Source organism: Colletotrichum costaricense (genome assembly GCF_030867565.1).
Source record: "Colletotrichum costaricense strain IMI 309622 chromosome Unknown Scaffold_16.1, whole genome shotgun sequence".
Classification (NCBI taxonomy): Eukaryota; Fungi; Ascomycota; class Sordariomycetes; order Glomerellales; family Glomerellaceae; genus Colletotrichum; species Colletotrichum costaricense.
Genome location: NW_026848245.1, coordinates 963,121 through 980,884, shown reverse-complemented (window position 1 = coordinate 980,884; position 17,764 = coordinate 963,121). Strand labels below are relative to the sequence as shown.

The following is a 17,764-nucleotide window of genomic DNA, read 5'->3' as shown; positions in this document are numbered from 1 at the left end:
TGACGGCACTTGCTTGCAGTGAGAGCCAGTAACTGTCTGGAACTTCAGCGTCTTAAACTTGAGAAGAACAATACGACATCTACATTTAGTTCCGCAAAAGGTGCAGCTATTTGGAAGCAAGTTCGTCCGGTCAAATTTGAAGAATAAATCTGTCATTGAACTCGACTTCGTGCCGTGTGCAATACCTAAACCATCACCACCACACGATCTACATAACGGCGACGTACAATTGTAAATCATTCGGGGGTTCATCCAACGCTTTACAGGTCTGAAGATGGTTCTCTGTGAGTGTTAAATAAATGTTTGGCTCAAGCAAATAGTCTCCTCTGACTGACTACAATCACTAGTACTCGACTCTGATCCGAATCCCGACAACTTCTATTCCCGGCTCATTCGAGGGCAAAGATTCGCCGTCATTCCAACATTCCCGCTGGAGTCAGGAGAAGAACTCTTTGACTGCCCAATCGCATACAAAACATGGGGAAAATTGAACGAGCCAAGCGACAATGCTCTGGTCATATGCCACGCTCTGACGGGGAGCAGTGATGTGAGCGACTGGTGGAGCCCCCTCATAGGACCTGGGAAAGCCTTTGACCCTCGACACTTCTTCATCTTCTGTGGCAATGTCCTGGGCTCCCCCTACGGAAGTGCGTCTCCTTTGACCATTAACCCAGGTACTGGCCAACGGTATGCCAGCGAGTTCCCCCAGACGACGGTCAGAGACGATGTCAGAGCACACAAGATGGTGCTTGATGCTCTTGGTGTCAAGTCGGTAGCAGCCGTCATTGGAGGCTCTATGGGTGGCATGACAACTCTAGAATGGCCTCTCTGTACACCATCTGGTTTTGTCCGAAACATTGTTCCTATTGCTACGGCTGCTGATCACTCTGCCTGGGGCATATCTTGGGCTGAAACCCAACGACAGTGCATTTACTCCGACCCAAAGTACGACGATGGATACTATGAGCCGATCCCGGAAGGCCAACCCTCAGCAGGACTTGCAGCAGCTCGGATGATTGCCATGCTGACATATCGTTCTTGCACGAGTTTCGATAGCCGCTTCGGGAGAAAACCTCCACGAAATCCCCAGATACCTCAGGAGCCACCTTTGGATCTTCCGAGGACAGACGCGTCCATCATGGAAATGCCAAGACCCAGGAGAGACAGAGGCTCGCAGCGGAAACAAAATCCATCATTTTCGGCCCAGGGATACCTACACTATCAGGGAGAGAAGTTTATTAATAGGTTTGATGCCAATTGTTATTTGCACATCACCAACAAGATGGACAGCCACGACGTCACCTATGGCCGGACGCAACCATCGGGCGATGAAGGCTTGGCGGAGGTGTTGTCTCGAGTACCGCCGGGAGCCTTGGTCATTGGCGTGGAGACCGATGCGCTTTTCCTCCCTAAGCAGCAAGAGCGGCTTGCCACCAACTTACCTGGTGCATCATTACACGTTCTCAAGTCATCTGATGGACATGACGGTTTCCTACTCGAGTTTGAGCAGCTCGATACCTTGATCCAAGCCCAGCTAAGATCTCAGTTGCCGAATCTCTATGACATGATACATGAGTCAGATGAATCGCTAGACCTTCTTGCGATAGACGAGGCTGGGGAAAGCTTGACGGGCGAAGTCGAAGATTGGTAGAGCTGTCTAGGTAGCTCAGGCTTTAGGTCAAAGCCCGAATTTAGGGGCATCCTTCAGATGGACGGGACGCTAGGCAAAGTTATCGGCAGCCTTTGACAGCGGCTTTACCACGTCAACAAACACACACGACGTAGATGAGAGGCTTTTTGCCTGCTCACACAGCGTTTCAATGCGCCCCAATTTCTACCGGTTGCTTCATCGTCATGTGGCGGGAAGGCAGAGAACAGGACGGGTGGAATTACCTCTGCCTTCGAAGCGATTTTCTTTCCAGACATGGATTCAGGACTGTCGACCAAAGACAGCAATGATATCTCAACGAATTGATATTCAGATCATCAAATTACTTGCAAGCATATCGAACATGATGTGGCAAACAGATGCCAAATTATCTACGCTGAGCTCGAGGGAAAATATTCTCATAGCAAATGCATCGTCTCCTATGCACAGTTTAGATGGTGAGAATGGCGGCCAATGCTTCTCTACAGTGTGAGTTGAAGCGGCACGTACTCCATGATCGACCAGCGCCACGAAGTCTAGCTGGAGCTAGCATAGATGCCTTCGAGTGTGACTAGGATGGAAGAAGCCCTTGTTCAACGTGCCTGCAGCTTTCTCTGTCTGCAACGGGAGCAGCCGACATAGATGCTTGTCAGCTCCTCCTGTCGAAGTAATTCATTGGTTGGCGGGGGGTAATAACAGGCGACTCGTCCGAGGGTCAATCACCGCCGATGTCACTTACACAATCACATACATGGATGGTGGCGGCCGCAGATTGCAGAATATGTCATCCCACATTTAGCACCAGCCAACTTCGCGCCGACCAAATGCCGCTATACTTTGAGCTCGCGCCAAAGACCAACAACGCCGCGCCGAAACCGATGGAGCGAAGCTGTTTTGCGCAGTCGCCGAGCGGCTGAATCCCGTTGTCATAGTGGCTTCTGGTCTTCAAACCCCGAGTCGGGATTTGGCCCACGATCATGCAGCACTCACCGACGGACAAACTCCACCCATCCCGAACAGCATCTCCAATAGCAGTAACTCTCTGGGAAATATGCCTCGAAGGTGTGGAAATGCGCAATTCTCCATTCCGCAATGGACACTGGGATACTGGCCGAAGGAGTGCGTCCGTCGCCGACCTCGAGTCCCCCCTCGACCAAAGTCGTCGCCGGATGTAGAGTCGCCCATCGCCTACTTGCCGTCATGCTTTGCAATCCATCCCATGAAAGGAGTGTCGACTGAGTTTCTGCGGCTGGAAAACACGACGATATATGGAGTTTAATAAGGCCAAGTTACTTGAGCACATTTCAATTTGAATCGAACAAGGTCCACAGCTCTTCGGCTCCCGCTCGACTGACCCCTTCCACTGTCCCACGCGCGCAAGACAGGTCTGCCATCCTCCAGTCTGCCTAGTCCCACCGCCAACCATGGAGACCTCCAGAGAAAACAGGCCATGGCTGGTGCAGAAGTACGGTGGCACTAGCCTTGGAAAACTCCTCGAGTCGATCTGCAGCAAAATCGTCCCATCCTACCTGCGAGACTACAACCTGGTTGTCGTCTGCTCGGCCCTCTCCGGTTCCACCAAGTCGAGCGGAACCACAAGCCTGTTGCTTGAATGCGTATCACACGCTGAGGCCGGACTCTCTGCGCAGACGCTGCTCAACAAGAACATTGATGCCATTCGGGATAGTCATGTCCGGCTTCTCGAGAAGCATCTCGTCAACTCCAATGGCACAAGAAGTGACTTGTGTAACGACATCTTCGACTCTACAAAGACCCTCATTGTAAAGGAGTGCGAGAGCCTTCGAGGCTTCCTTTTGGCAGCACAGATCATCGGGGAGCTATCTCCAAGGGCACGGGACCGTGTCATCGCTCTCGGAGAGAAGCTTGCGTGCAGAGTTGTAGCTGCGTTTCTCTGTAGCAGAAATATCCCGGCCGAACCTATCATCCTAGAAGACATAGTTGAGGCAGTGTTCGGTGCTAGTGTGTTCGACCAGAAGACGGCACTGGACAACCTCGGCCCTCGGTTCTATCACCTTATTGCAGACGAGATCACCAAGAGGATACATGACTGCGGCGACCATGTTCCCATCGTCACCGGTTTCTTTGGCATCATGCCAGACTCGCTGCTCAAGAACGTCGGCCGGGGATACTCGGACCTTTGTGCGGCTATGTGTGCGGTGGGAACCAAAGCGGCGGAACTTCAGATCTGGAAAGAGGTTGATGGGATATTCACGGCGGACCCGAGAAAGGTTCCATCGGCAAGACTATTGTCCACAGTTACGCCGGAGGAAGCTACAGAGTTGACGTACTACGGCAGCGAAGTCATACACCCCTTGACGATGGATCAAATACGTTGCGCCAACATTCCCCTGAGACTGAAGAATGTCTTCAACCCGACGGCATCCGGCACAATTATCTACCCCTCTCGAACCCCCTCCCCGCCCCTTACTCCTCCAACACCAACAGACGAAAAGGTCGACATCAAGGTCCCTCTGCCCTCCATTGACTACATGTTGGGGAATGGTTATCACGGCGATCGGCAAGAGAGAAGGCGACCTACCGCCGTCACAGTCAAAGACGATATCCTCTTGGTCAATGTGGTTTGCAATAGAAACACCAAGTCTCAGGGGTTCCTGTCCGGCGTTTTTGATCGCCTCGAGGATGCGGGAATCAAGACAGATCTCGTCACTACTAGCGAGCGCAGCGTTAGTCTCGCGTTTCAGCATTCCGAAGAGGGCTCTTGTCAACATCAGAGGCTGAGAGTTGAGCTGGAAAAGTTTGGAAAGGTAATGCTTTCACACCTCGAGACAGTCCAGTCATACATGCTTTGCTCCGTGAAATTCAGAACTGACCAAAGATGTCGTGCATGCAGGTGATTATCACAGAAAACATGTCCATCGTCACTATCGTTGGGCACAAAATGAGGAATATGGTCGGCATATCAGCAGAGATCATGTCCGCCCTAGCATCCGCCAAGATCAACATCTTCATGGTCAGCCAAGGAGCAAGCGAGATCAACATATCGTAAGTCTAATTCTCCCTTGGCACCTCGTCGAACTCCCTCCTCAGCTCATCACCCACGCTAACCAACGTCACCCCAGTCTCGTCGTCCGCGCAGAAGACGCAGTCCTCGCCCTGAACGTCATCCACAGCAAAGTCCTCCGTATCCCAACGCACTGGGAACAGGAGACAAACTTCATCAAAGGTGCGGAAACCCATAAGCAGCAGAAGCAGCAGAGGGCCCGGCAGGCTGAAAACGTCATCGTCGGGTCCTGTTACCGACAACCGCCGCTTACACACCCCTCTTCCAGGTCCGTGGCTCTACTGACGAGGACGAATGCGGCGGCGGTGGTGACGACGGCGGGGCGTGATAGCCGTAGGTCGAGTGTTTATCGTGTCGCTGTTGGGCCTGCTGAGGCGGCTGCGTATCGGTATATTGTGAAGAGGTGGTTGAAGAAGAGGAGGCATGTTTGAGCTTCCCAGGGAGCGATGAACTGGTTATTTAGATGCGGATGTGTTCTTATCGTTGGCTTTCATTGTTGCTTCTCTTTGTTCTTTGATGATTGGCATCAAGTGGCGTTGCATGGCGAAAGATGGGGGATATGGCCTGTTTCGTTTCTGAAGATATCACCAGATACCATTAATCGATGTTTTCATTCTGCCATGAAGATTCTATGTGCGCTTTTTGTGTTCATAGGGCAGCTTTATGGATGGTATATGGAGTTGAGGGCAAGTATATGAGGCACTCTTGAGTCTCTATAAGACGTATAACAATCGATTCGTGTAAGTATATGTCTCTTCAGCTCTCCGATATCTTACTTCCTACTATATTTGCCAACAGAGACGACTTCTCTAAGTTTTACCTCTGAGCCTCCATCATGAGCATCTAACATAGTTCATGGGATTTGGCTGTTGGTCATAAGTCCTAACGCCAGACAACACCAAGCGCAATGTGTCACTCCGCTATCCACCAACTTGACTCCCTTGCCCTTCTTTACCTCTGTACTTTAATTCCGAGAACTTTCTCCTGCGTCTATTATACTTGCTCTATCCTAATGCTAGTGGCTGCATAGGCACTACATAGTTCGAGAGGTTGGCGAAGTTGGAGTTGAAGGTTTGTGTTATGCATTCTCTATGATGAGAGATGATGTTTTGGGGTATGCCTGCTTTCTTGCATGGTCTGGGTCATTGTTTGTGCTAGACAACTTGGTATGAGATGCTTTCTTGGTCCGAGGATTTGATAATGGGAGAAGGTTCTTCAAGAGTGGGCGGTAGCTTTGATTTCCCCTCGAAGCTACGTGAGTTTGCTATGATCTCGATGCTCCATTTCTAAATGCATACTTTATGGTGTTTCTCTAGAACCACAAGTCTTCATTGTTGATGTTATGAGACTGTCTCCTTTTAACTCCTGAGGCTGAGGGACTCAGCTCGAGCAGGGTACCGCTTTCGAGTACTTTTCTCTTGCAAGAAGTCACTGATGGTTGCAGTCAAGGAATGATGATGGTTGGCTTTGGGGGTTTACCTCTCCTTGACAGGTAGTAACAACTTCAACACGAATCACGGATTCCTCACTGAGAGCTGAATTGGCGATGAGCACGAAGATCCATGACCCATTGGCCAACAGTCTCTCGGGGAACCTGAGGGGTCGCTCGAATATTCGACCATCGGACCTCTGGTTTCGTGGGCTGCGAATCGTGTGTCAAAAACCCTGTCCTTCAAGGACTTTCATCATGTCCCTGCGGCCTGATAGTCCGTTCGAATTCCCAGCTCTATCAAGCTCTCCAAGTTGGCCACTGAAAATCTGTCTTGCGTAACGCGTCCAACTTCTGGGGACTTGGGCCTCAATATGATGTCTTCAGGGTCCATCTCCTGAACCACCTCCATTAAACGCATGGCCGCGTCTCCTCCACAACTGAGTTACGGCTATGGGCAAGAAACGAAAGCTAGTATAACTAACTACTCTATTATGCGTGCTTGTTCTTATATAGCCAGGTCAACCGAATGTTGCACGGATTCCATTGCGGCGTGGTAGCTTCGGGCCTTGTCGGGAGATCATCAGTGGGAATTTTTTGGCTATCGATCCTTCACGCATGTGGATCCCATGAATGCTTCTTCAAAGATGTCCCCATTTTTGTTGGATCAAAGCTTCTGGAGAGACGGGCCACGACTCACGAGCGTGGGCAGAAATATGATGATACCTTACAATCAGACAAAATTTGTTCGTCTCATAACGCTGTACTGTAATCTGAACACGTCGCCGCGTCAATTTGAGCGCAATTGAAGCGAGCTTCGAACGAAATGTTCGTCGCATGTAACGGTCTAACAAAGCCAGTTCAGTAACCATCTCGGCACAAAGAGTCGAATTATAGAGCGAGTTGCAGTGACTAAGCGGAACTACGCACCACGCCAAGGCAGAATAATTGAGCGCGCACAACCCTGTCTCAAATCAAGTGCCACTGCCTCTGTCAATAACTCCACTGTATCCACAGGCGTTAGTGGCCGTGTAAGTGTTCCCGACGGCGTTCTATAACCCGCGGGAACCACCAGTTTGCGGGCGGAAGACGTTGTTCATTTGACGTTCCCGCCGACGTGGGAAAAGAGCATAGGAGCTCGATCTCCCAGACCAAGTTTGGCAGCTCTTCTGACCCATTCTAGAACGTTTCCGCTTGTCGGGTCGCCAGAAGGGTGATATCGTCGCTATGTTAGGGCGTCTCAGACTAGCCTTGGCGATATAGAGTTTCACTGTTAATAACCGCGGGCGGATATTGGAAACATTGAATATATGATTGTGGATTTCCCTCCCGCCGGCTCGGCTTTACGAAAAGAGTGGGAGACTTTTTGCGCCTGCACATGCGCCGACTTTCGATCAATTGACCGATGTGTTCGTTTATTCTTCCGTCTGAAGAGAACGTTTCGTGGGCATCTCCGGACACTTTCTTGAGTTCTTTGTTAACAACGTCGGAGATGCAGAGGGGATCTGCGTATCAGGGCTCTGAGCCAAGTTTGAGGTTTGTCAGTCGCGGAGTTGCACATGGAACAGTTTATACTTAGTCTTTGCAACTGCCCACTGGGAGATATACTTTGTTCCATCTCGTCATAAAACTCCGCCTGAACTATCCGGACTGTGACCGGACGGCATCGTGCGGGACCTCACGCCCCATTGAGAACCCCATCACCAGATTACGCAAGCAATGATCTACGAACGCAACGACGATGCTATTTAGCCAACGAATCCGGGCGCAGAGACTTTGTCTTGGTACCAATATCCCCTTAATATCAGGGGCATCGACATATTGCGTCTTTGCAACTCCTCCACGTGGCGCGAGGGCCTCGGTGCCCAGTTGATGCCGGGAGGTCCGGAGTTTTTAGGACTTTCAGCGAGGCTCTTCGTGGAAACCAGACACTGGCAATCTAACACGACTCGCGCCCGCAGACCTACGCCGCTGGATTTGTTCGCTGCAAGTTCTCTCCCAGGCTTCTTCCCAGGCTGGCCGACCTGAGCTCCGTGCACCCAACCCCGAACGGGGCGGTGGTTCCGAAACTGAATCAGCGGGAAACTCTATTTGGGTTCTGACGGGGTGTAACCTTGCCTCTCTCTGCGTCCAGGAGAAGAGGGCTACAGCTACGGAGCACCAAATCACTGCAAGTTTACCCAGCAGCACGGTTCAGGCTGACGAGGCGCGCCGAGTTACAGATGCCAAGGGGGCATGACACGGAACTTGCAAGTGAACCCCATTCAATCCCAGACAGCACTCAAAAGTTTCTGGAGAGTAAGGGGCAGCGCTAAACGGTGGGCGGAGAGCATGGAAGGAGGTAGCCACTGCGGGATGTCGAAACCCAAAGCCAAATCTCGGAATCGCGTGCCAGACACCCAGAGGAAGGCAGATCAGATCAGACGATGCTGGTCAATTCGTGGGACCGTGGTGGGCATACAAATGGTCAACTGTTCCCACCGTCTTAACTTGTATCCCTTCTTGCTCGGACTTCTGAGTTTCTGTAGATCATCTTTTCACGTTCTTTTCACATTCTTTTCCGTTCGTCTCATCTGGACGCTTTATTTCCAAATCACCACACTCTTTTTTACAAAAATACACCCGCTCGTAGCCGGCCTAGGAACAATGTTCGCTTCTACCATCTTTCTCTCTCTCGTCGCCGCCGCCGCGGCCGCTTGCGACGGCACCACCCCCAAGAACAACACCGGCGCCGTCTCCCCCGGTGCCAAGGCCCAGTGCGCCCTCCAGTTCGATGGCCGCATCCCCAAGACCTTCAAGGCTGCCGACTTCGACAGCACCTCCAGCCCTTTCAACACCGCCAACGTGTTCGGCAAGGGCCTGAAGTTCAGCGAGATTGTCCAGCTCCCTGGCGGCAACTCCCTGGTAAGTTTTGACATGAGAGCGAAGCAGTCCGGAACCAGATTGGGTTCCCGGATTGTCGTCTACGGAAAGCGTTTGAACTAACACCCTATTCCCCAGTTCGATGTCAACTCCACCCAGCCCTTCGAGGTCACCATCAACGACAAATCCATCTTCGCCCCCAGCGAGACCAATGTCCAGGTCGGCTTCCGCCGCGCCGAGATGCTGCCCCTCAGCAACGACGGCAAGGACGCCTCGACCCAGGGCATCAAGACGCTGCACTTCTCCCTGCAGAAGGATGCCCAGCGTCCCCTGAACCTGTCCCACGAGTACCAGCTCGTCTTCCTCGAGAGCGCCGACTTCAGCACCAACCAGGTCGTCCTCAAGACCGGTACCATCCTCGGCCAGAACACCGCCGACCCCGATACCCTCCAGCTCTTCGGCAACGTCAACTCCAGCCCCGTCCCCGAGCTCTTCAAGACCAAGTTCACTGCCGGTGTCTTCCACAACTTTGCCATTAAGCTCGACTTCACCAAGAAGTATGTTCTACCTCCCAACTTTGTTCTCTATGCCTGGTCGCTAACATGACTTTCAGCACCACCGAGGTCTTCTACTCCCAGGGCAACTCCGCCCTCAAGTCGACCGGCGCCGCTGTCACCAACAACATTGCCGGCCAGGGCCAGTACCACTTCGGTATGCTCAAGAAGCCCGTCAACGGTGGCTCCGACATCACTAAGAGCGGTGACCAGCCCACCGGCATCAACGAGGGTATCATCTACGGTGGCATCTTCCAGGAGGACAGCTCCGCTGGCTGCATCTCCCTCTCCCCCTAAACTAAACACCACTAGAGGACTAAAAAAGACATGGGCGTAACGACGAGGGGGTTCCGGATTGAAGGCTATTTCTCTTTATTATTAGTACGGTCTTCGCAAAGTTGACTTTCTGGAGGCCTCGCATTCTTCTGAAGAGAAAAGATTCTAAAATCATGACTCTCATAAATGTGATATTGCCACTTGACCATCGTGCCGCTACCGCATGGTTTCGCCCAAGTACTCGACCGACTGCAACGCGCTGAGCCTAGCAATTTTGGGGAGAGACTTAAGTGCAGACGAAAGCTCGAAACGACACTTGGTCACACGACTGTGATATGCAACCACCACCTTGGCAATGTGAACGTATAGTCCCGTCATTCAAACCAACCAATCACCAAACAGATGTTTGTAGCCGCCATGTGTAATAGGCTCGGTTTGAGGATCGCGAAGCTGACGCCCAGTCGACGCCTTCATCTAGGAGTGAACATATTACCGCCTCCGATACGCTCGTATATCTCAAATGAAGCACTGATACGTCACAGAACCGCAAGCTTTGAATTGCCTCATCCCAGTGGCTGGACGAAGTAGCCGTAGGCATGAGTACATGATATGCTGATGGTCTGCTTACCTCCACGTCCGAAGTCCATCGCGTCACCCTGGTCCAGGATCGCATGTGCTTCGAAGACATGGTTTGGATGGTGGCTCTTCGTATTCAACCATCGCCAACAGGAATCCTTAGAAACACGGACGAAACCCGTGCGCGCGTGGTCAGGTACTGACTTTGGCACCTCAAGATGTTGAAGTCTTCGCATCAAAGTCAGTAAAAGCCCCGATTTGCCTCAGATCAAGAATGAGGAAATCTCGAGCCAGGCACCAGAGGAATGAGAGGCAAAAGAGACTGAAGGTGAAAACGCCATCGTGAGCGTTGACCTGCCTATCATGTATCGATAGAGAAAGATGGGCTATCTGCTGTGTCACTTGAGACGTATGGCTCGTGCTCCTCGGCATGAGCGAGAGGTTGTCTCATCGAGGACTAACACCACCAAAAGGAACTCGACCGTAAGATATGCAAGGCTTTCGAGTTCAGTCGACTCAGATATCAGCTCAACGAGTCGGGCCTCGGGTTCCGCTCCGTTTGGCGTCTGTCTGGTGGGGACAAGAGCTGGACGACATGGGGCCTGGACCGAGACGTCCTTCGATAGAGTGGAGCCAGCACCTCCAATGTTTTCTCCGTCGGAACTTGGTATTGGTTTGAGCTGGTGGGAGGTCGGGGGCTTGGGTCTTCGATAGACGGGATGATAGGGCAGACGCTCGTACTCAGGTGTCGACCCGTAGCTATCACCGAGACCACAAATATTCTCAACAGCATGCCCTCTAGGTTATGAAAAAGGTAAGAATGCGGTATGATACTCACCGCCGACGTTCATACTAATAGTCACCATAGTCACTTTCCATTAGCCAGCCTTCCACGGCGAATACGTTCAGTAACGATTCGCTTCCCGTGGGGGAGATGCAAAGAGTATGCTTTTGGAGCTTGTTTGTGTTTTCTTCTCGTTTTAAGCACAAGGGGTTTCCCTTTCACTCTCAGACCTTCAAAGTTCTCAGTCAGCTGCGCCATCTAGGTGTCACGTTTGTGCAAATTTCTAGAAACATTGGCAAGCCGCAACGCCAGCCTCACTACGTTCAAGGACGCACAATCTCTATCACAGCCATGGACTGAGGCTTTCAAATTCTCAACGAGAAGATCAAAAGGCGCCTATCCATACGGAGTACTCCAGCCCCCATTCTAACGTCTTTGGATTCTGCATAGGCTTGAAAGTAGAAAGACCCACATGTCCACCTTCCGCGGAGCCACAAATATCGATCAAAATTCAAGAAAAATCAAAAACATACAACACCAGGTATTCGCTGGTCGTCACCGACCCAACTACTGATCCGGCCCTCATTGGCTTGTCTATGGGAGAGCGGACGGGATCCCGAATTTTCCAATGGGTATGGTCGTATGTGATGGAATGAGGGCATCGTGACATTCATGAAGGCACCTAGGACAACACGCATAACTGTCTTACGTGCAGAACCTTCGGCGGCAAATCTGACATCTTAATCACTCTAGGCTTGCGCAAAGATTACCATTATCTTATTCTGTCTGTTCTGAGATGCAATACAGCGAGAGACTCGTTAGACTGGGCTCGCAGAAAACTTCACAAGTGATTCAGCAGCCCATAGGGAGTTTACAAAGAATACTTAACACGCTCGTCGTATTTTCCAATTGCTCTCAATATTCTTTGAGAACTATAACATATTAACATGTCGCAGATGGCTATTGAATGATAGAATCAGATTGATGTAATGTCATCGCTTGATGTACACGCATCCTCAGAAGCTTTCTTAACACGTCAAATGCACGAGACACTGATACGTAACATTCTATAGTTCCTCGATTCTGGCATCAAAACCTCAGGGTTATGCTATCTGAAATTTCATTTTTCGTAGGAATATCCTGACGTCTAATACGGAACACACTCGCAGATATTGCCAGGGAGACTTGAGGAGGAGATTGGTAAGCTCATGTTGCCAATGCAATGCCAAGAGCATCGAGTGGACAACTCACCGGCACAACTTGTCCGCAAAGCCACCGCAGTTTTGGATGCAGTCTGCCGTGCTCTGGCAAGCCTCTTGTGCTAAGGCTTGTTGCGAGAAGAAGGCCAGGGCGGTCACGGCGACGGAGATGACGTTGAAGCGCATGTTGGGCGAGTTTAATGGATTGTGAGGAGTAGTAGACAGATCTCGGTTGCTTGAGTAGGGAAGAACGGGATCACATGTATTCTGGAAGGTGGGCATCTAGTGGCTTTTATACCATCAATCAGGCCAAATTGTGTAAAGTCATATCTCCCCACTTCCGTACGCGTGCGGGTCATCGAACGTCAGAGTGGAATGTAAATGGGGCTTTTAACGTTGAATTAATCTAAAGTAAGCAGTCTATTATTCCTACTTTAACTTTATTTTGGGCGTATGAGTTAGTTGGTAGGAGTTTTGGTATGATGAGACTTCCTGGCAGACCATGACTTGCGAACTGTAATAGATTTCACAGCCCCATCAATGTCGGGGTTCATGAGCTCGCACCGGAAAGCGAAACCGAGCTTATGGCCTGAGTCGTTCATTTGAGCGGGCGTACTCAACTCCCGTAAGGCCCGACTCAGGTTTTCGGTGTCATGAGAGGTGGCCTATTCTCATTCTCTATGACTATGATTATTATCCCTACGTGTCATGAGCTACGTGTAGTCTATGGTGAGCTTCTAATTACGGCGAGGCTGCAGAGGAAGCTGTGCAGGTTACTAATGGCTTATCGGAGGTTTCCATGGATGAAAATACATAGTTTTCTGCTCTCACTTTTGTTTCATTGAGGAAACGTACACCTGATGCCCGGAGAAGGAGAGATGAGTTAAATTCTGTTGTTCTAGAGGCTGGGAGGATAGGCGAGTCTTACTTCCATCTTGACTCTCAGTCTCTGCAACAGGCGTCTTTCGAAATGTCTCGTCATTCATATGGCCGATATCTCTAGAAACTCTTCTCATACTTGAATCACATTGACGACGCCATGCATTTTGACTGTTTACCGAGTCCAAGCCATGTAGGAACGTCTGCACAAACTTTACAGGGCTAAGGTAGTGTTCTAATAGATTGAACTATGGCTCAACGTACGACATTTCTATGGGCTAGGCCAAAGCCTAATCCGTATTGCTGTAGTAATTAGGTAGAATCATATTGTGTTAAAGAATTGTCCCCATTTCGTTACTAGACAAAGCCCCACACATCCCAAGTCTCTAGTTGGGGAGCTTAGGCATACCTGATTGATCACGACATGCCGATAAGCGATGGCGTAGTTGAACACCGTTGTTCCCGCTCAGTATTTCCGAGCAAATTCTTTGCAAAGACCAATTGCAGAGGGCTTTATGCACTGTTTCAGTGCTATACATGCGCATCTTTGATCTCTTATGGTCGGAGAAGTTGTGGATGTGCAGACTCTAATCTCAAGTAATCTTGAGGTTCTTGTTTTCTTCCCTGATAATACGGCAAAGGAAAGGTAAAAGCAGCAATGTCTTTTCAGCAGGAAAACTTCAAGTTGTATCATTATTGGACGCCTTCACAGCCCTGATAGCTGGCTTAATGGGAATGCGGTTATCCGAAATCGGAAAACTGTTTGTGCTGTTGGGGATTGCCCACCGTTATCGGCTCCGCGTCAACGTCTTGACGCCGGGAAGCTCTCATCACGCCATGCGGGACCAGCCTCCACTCAGATCTAAGAATCGAAGATTCCTACAAGACCATCGAGGCTCGAGAGCAGCGCTTTGATAACTCGCTTTCGCAGAGGAGTATGCGACGTGCCAGAGTCATCATCATTCCTCTGGTTTCCAACTTTCATCCTTCTCAGAGACCCCGACATTGACTCGAGTCGACCACCTACCATGGCCACAATTGCAGTAGACCAAACCCCCAAAACCACTGTTAGGGGCACTGAACAAGGATCTCAAGTTCACAACGCGTCGCCTTCGCTGCCTTTTGAGGCTTTTGATGTTCCGAGTCAGCAGGACACCGCCGACTTTGGGCTGCCGTGGTCGGCAAGCTTTCCTCTCGGACTTAAAGCAAGCAAGACCCTCAATCTCTCCGAAAGCATTCATGCGATCAAAAATTTCGCCCATTCTGGGAATCTGAGCAGTCTGATCAAACAACATGGGGGAGCGATTCTTATTCGTGGCCTCCCGATAGGAACACCTCATGACTATAGCAAGGTCGCGCACGCATTTGGCTTTCGTCCTCATGTAGAGGTTGGACGTCCGCCACTGCGGACCATTCTGGCTCCTAATGTCAAGACAGCAAACGAGGGGTAAGTAGTAAAAATGCAAACGACTCCCAGCGTCGATCTCTACTCAATACCCGAGAGCAAAGCGATGTCTTGTCATTCGAATTCCATGAAGTAAGGTGGACTGACGTGAAGTAGTCCACCAGAACTGCCAATTTGGCCCCATAGCGAATATGGTTGGTCCACAATCAACCCATCGTGGCTGACTTTCAGTGCACTCCAAATTCCAGAATCCGGTATGCTCTGAAGCATAGCATAGCTAGTTACGAGCCTCGGCACTAACCACAAAGCAGGCGGCGCCACACCCATCACCTCAGCTATCTACATTGCTCATAAGTTGTCACGTCTCAAGCCTCAGTTCCTCTCGAACCTTCTGAACAAGGGTGTAAAATACGTCTATCGCTACACAACCAAGCCACTCGTCTCCAACACCGGGACGAGCGTTCGTGGCGCTTACGGTCAGGAGGTCAGAGACGAAGATGACGAAGCCGCGGCCCGACGCAAGATAGAGGCTGAAGTTCGACGCCACAGCAACCGATTCGAGTGGCACGACGACGGTAGCTTGAGCGTGACGCATATTGTCCCCGGTAAGTTATGAAGGAATCCTTCTGCCAGTTCTAGACCAAATGCCTCACTGGGCCACAGACTGACACAATGGCGAAGCCGTTCGCATCCATGATCCTACAGGGGCAACTGTATTCTTCGGCAATGTCACCTCCGCCTGGGGCCGTAGTCGCCATCATGGTGCGACAAGACCTCCCTTCCGCGGCGATGACGGGTCGTATCATCCTCCTCCGACATATGGCGACGATACGCCCATCGATGTTGAGGACTTGGACCTGCTGCTGAAACTCGCGGAAGAGGGTGCCGTAGATGTCGAGTGGCAGAAGGGAGATCTGGTGCTTCTTGATGTGAGTATTTGCCTGTGGGATTTGTGACGCTAGCACGATGTGGCTGACACGAGAGGCGCTCCCCACAGAACTACGCCGTGATGCACTCCCGCAAGCCGTGGAAGGGGCAGCGCCAGGTCCTCGCTGCTCTGTGGGACGATGACGGAAGGACCAGGGATTTTCCAGAAGGCTTAGAACTGCTGAAAGGTAGTCCTAGGGTCCCTCGGACGGAGTTCGATGAGAATGAAGGACGTTGATAATCGGCTTTCGAGGCCCTGATTGGTTGAAGAGTCTAGTTTCACGAATATCGTCCCCGTGCGTGGATGATCGTGGCCACGGCGTGACTAGTCAACAATTGGCCAAGCGTACTACCCCGTTCACTTGATATGAAGAGGCAGATCTGCTTCCGCTTGGACGGCATGAAAAGCTCTGCCCAACTTCATTCTTAGAAGGAATTGCAACTTGGACAAATCTTCAGTGGAATGTATTACTACTTTCTATTGAAAACCTAGCTCAGACATTGCTCTAACAGACTAAAATTCAAGACGCCTCTTCCTCGATTTTAGGACGGGCAAGTAGCCCTCTTGGCCCTCTTTGCGCTAGTCTCTTCGACCTCCGCCAATCCAAACCAGCCACAAGCGGAATCGAAGAGGGCGTCGAAGCCGTTATAGAACATCCTGCCAGTGTTGATGAAAGGCACGTTGGGTGCCACGGGTGGATCCTCCAGAACGAATCCCAAGGGCTGCATTGTCGCTGGATTGGGCTTACCCGCACCCTGGGCAGTGACGTTGTAAGTCGCAATGGGGTTCTTTTCGTTGGGAATGTGAACCACCACAACGGTTCCCTTGGCAGCAACCTGAGGGTGTGTCTTGATAGCCTTGGATGTGACATTCTTGAAGTGCGATCTGACGTCTTTGTTAACCCGAAGGAACGCCTGGGGAATACCAGTGTCGAAAAGAGCTGGGCCATGGTCGTAGGGCGAGTCGTTAACTTTGATTGCCATGTTCACCATGTTCCAGTCGATGGTGGAGTTGGATCCGGATCGGACGTCGAGCTGCGTCTTGCAGAATCCTTCGGTGTTCTCGCTCGTGAGACCAACCTCGACGCCATCTTTGCCCAGAACGTAGCCCTGGTGAATCGTACTCTTCACAGGTCGACCGCCGATAGACGCGATGTTGATCAGAGACACCTTGTCAGGCAGGGCATCGGGCTGCTCGCTGCTCCATCTACCGAAGCCGACACCCATGTAGTGGATATTATTGGGGTACATTGTGATGTTGGACTTCTGCGCTTCCGTGCAGGAGCCCTGGGTCTTCCATGCGCGGCAGATACTGGCTTCGGTGACGATCAGGATAGGAACGGAGGCAACGACATCTTCGCCAATCGTGCGTTCATCCACCATTGCGGGGAAAGTGAGGTTTGCATCGACCCAGTAGCCTTGCCACAGTCTACCGCTGGAAGATAGATATTCGTTTCCGGGCTTGGATTTGTCGAACTGTGTTTTCGCGTCGAAACCGAGAACGCCGGCACCGATCATGACGCCGGTGGAACCGGTGTCCATGCCGGCAGACTTGATGGTCACCGCCTTCATTTTAAGCGTCTCCAAGTCTTTGGTCATGACCGTAAATGTAAGTGAGGGCGTGGTGTTGATGTCAGGAAACTTGTTGATGAAGGGGATAAAGGCGGTATTATTCTCCGTGGCCCTGGGGTATACTGGGGGTCCTGACGCGGGGCATGTTGCCGCCGCGGCCAACTCCAACAGAGCCGAGATGGCTAGAGAGGTAGAGAAGTGCATTTTGTATGATGAAGATGATAGGGATGATGAGCTTGATGGAGAGATGGATAGATGCTGATGCTATGTGGTCCTGGCCGGTATTTAACGAGATTCGATCTGCAAACCTTCAAGTGCAGTAATCTGTCGCGGAAACCTTGAAATACGTCGCATCTAGAATACGCCCATCAGCTATGCCGTAGCTGAGGCTCAGCTGAATGTCTAAGAGACTCGTGGCGCCGAGACGAACGAAAACGTGGCATCCGGTTCCATGGGAAATAGCCAGATCTGGATGGAATTCTAGTGGGAAATGCGGCGAGAAGCGTGGTCGGGCCATAAGCCATGTGTGGAATGCCGGAACCGGCGATAGTCGGCGTGGTGTTGGTCTGGGCCTCCACACCTCCGCAAACTATAATGAGACATGGCCTTT

General features: G+C 51.1%; 7 protein-coding genes across 7 annotated transcripts; 5 read left to right on the top strand and 2 right to left on the bottom strand.

Moving 5' to 3' along the window:
• Positions 1 to 274: 274 nt before the first annotated feature.
• On the top strand, positions 275 to 1,651 carry CCOS01_13131 (homoserine O-acetyltransferase; the record flags this gene model as incomplete). The annotated part of the gene is made up of 2 exons (XM_060461277.1): positions 275 to 284; positions 348 to 1,651. The coding sequence occupies 2 exons, from the start codon at positions 275 to 277 to the stop codon at positions 1,649 to 1,651; spliced, it is 1,314 nt and encodes a 437-aa protein (XP_060308479.1).
• Positions 1,652 to 2,740: 1,089 nt separating this feature from the next.
• CCOS01_13130 (aspartate kinase) lies at positions 2,741 to 5,019 on the top strand (the record flags this gene model as incomplete). Its single annotated transcript, XM_060461276.1, has 5 exons — positions 2,741 to 2,819; positions 2,972 to 4,434; positions 4,521 to 4,672; positions 4,750 to 4,906; positions 4,960 to 5,019. The coding sequence occupies 5 exons, from the start codon at positions 2,741 to 2,743 to the stop codon at positions 5,017 to 5,019; spliced, it is 1,911 nt and encodes a 636-aa protein (XP_060308478.1).
• Positions 5,020 to 8,766: 3,747 nt separating this feature from the next.
• CCOS01_13129 (uncharacterized protein) lies at positions 8,767 to 9,833 on the top strand (the record flags this gene model as incomplete). The annotated part of the gene is made up of 3 exons (XM_060461275.1): positions 8,767 to 9,024; positions 9,121 to 9,539; positions 9,596 to 9,833. 3 exons carry the CDS (start codon positions 8,767 to 8,769, stop codon positions 9,831 to 9,833), a joined length of 915 nt encoding a protein of 304 aa, XP_060308477.1.
• A 2,486-nt stretch (positions 9,834 to 12,319) lies between these two features.
• Positions 12,320 to 12,557, bottom strand: CCOS01_13128 (uncharacterized protein; the record flags this gene model as incomplete). The annotated part of the gene is made up of 2 exons (XM_060461274.1): positions 12,320 to 12,356; positions 12,424 to 12,557. The coding sequence occupies 2 exons, from the start codon at positions 12,555 to 12,557 to the stop codon at positions 12,320 to 12,322; spliced, it is 171 nt and encodes a 56-aa protein (XP_060308476.1).
• A 1,117-nt stretch (positions 12,558 to 13,674) lies between these two features.
• On the top strand, positions 13,675 to 13,851 carry CCOS01_13127 (uncharacterized protein; the record flags this gene model as incomplete). Its single annotated transcript, XM_060461273.1, has 1 exon — positions 13,675 to 13,851. The coding sequence occupies one exon, from the start codon at positions 13,675 to 13,677 to the stop codon at positions 13,849 to 13,851; it is 177 nt and encodes a 58-aa protein (XP_060308475.1).
• A 427-nt stretch (positions 13,852 to 14,278) lies between these two features.
• Positions 14,279 to 15,820, top strand: CCOS01_13126 (uncharacterized protein; the record flags this gene model as incomplete). Its single annotated transcript, XM_060461272.1, has 5 exons — positions 14,279 to 14,697; positions 14,812 to 14,909; positions 14,967 to 15,260; positions 15,337 to 15,584; positions 15,653 to 15,820. 5 exons carry the CDS (start codon positions 14,279 to 14,281, stop codon positions 15,818 to 15,820), a joined length of 1,227 nt encoding a protein of 408 aa, XP_060308474.1.
• A 305-nt stretch (positions 15,821 to 16,125) lies between these two features.
• CCOS01_13125 (uncharacterized protein) lies at positions 16,126 to 17,358 on the bottom strand (the record flags this gene model as incomplete). The annotated part of the gene is made up of 1 exon (XM_060461271.1): positions 16,126 to 17,358. The coding sequence occupies one exon, from the start codon at positions 17,356 to 17,358 to the stop codon at positions 16,126 to 16,128; it is 1,233 nt and encodes a 410-aa protein (XP_060308473.1).
• Between the last annotated feature and the right edge of the window lie 406 nt (positions 17,359 to 17,764).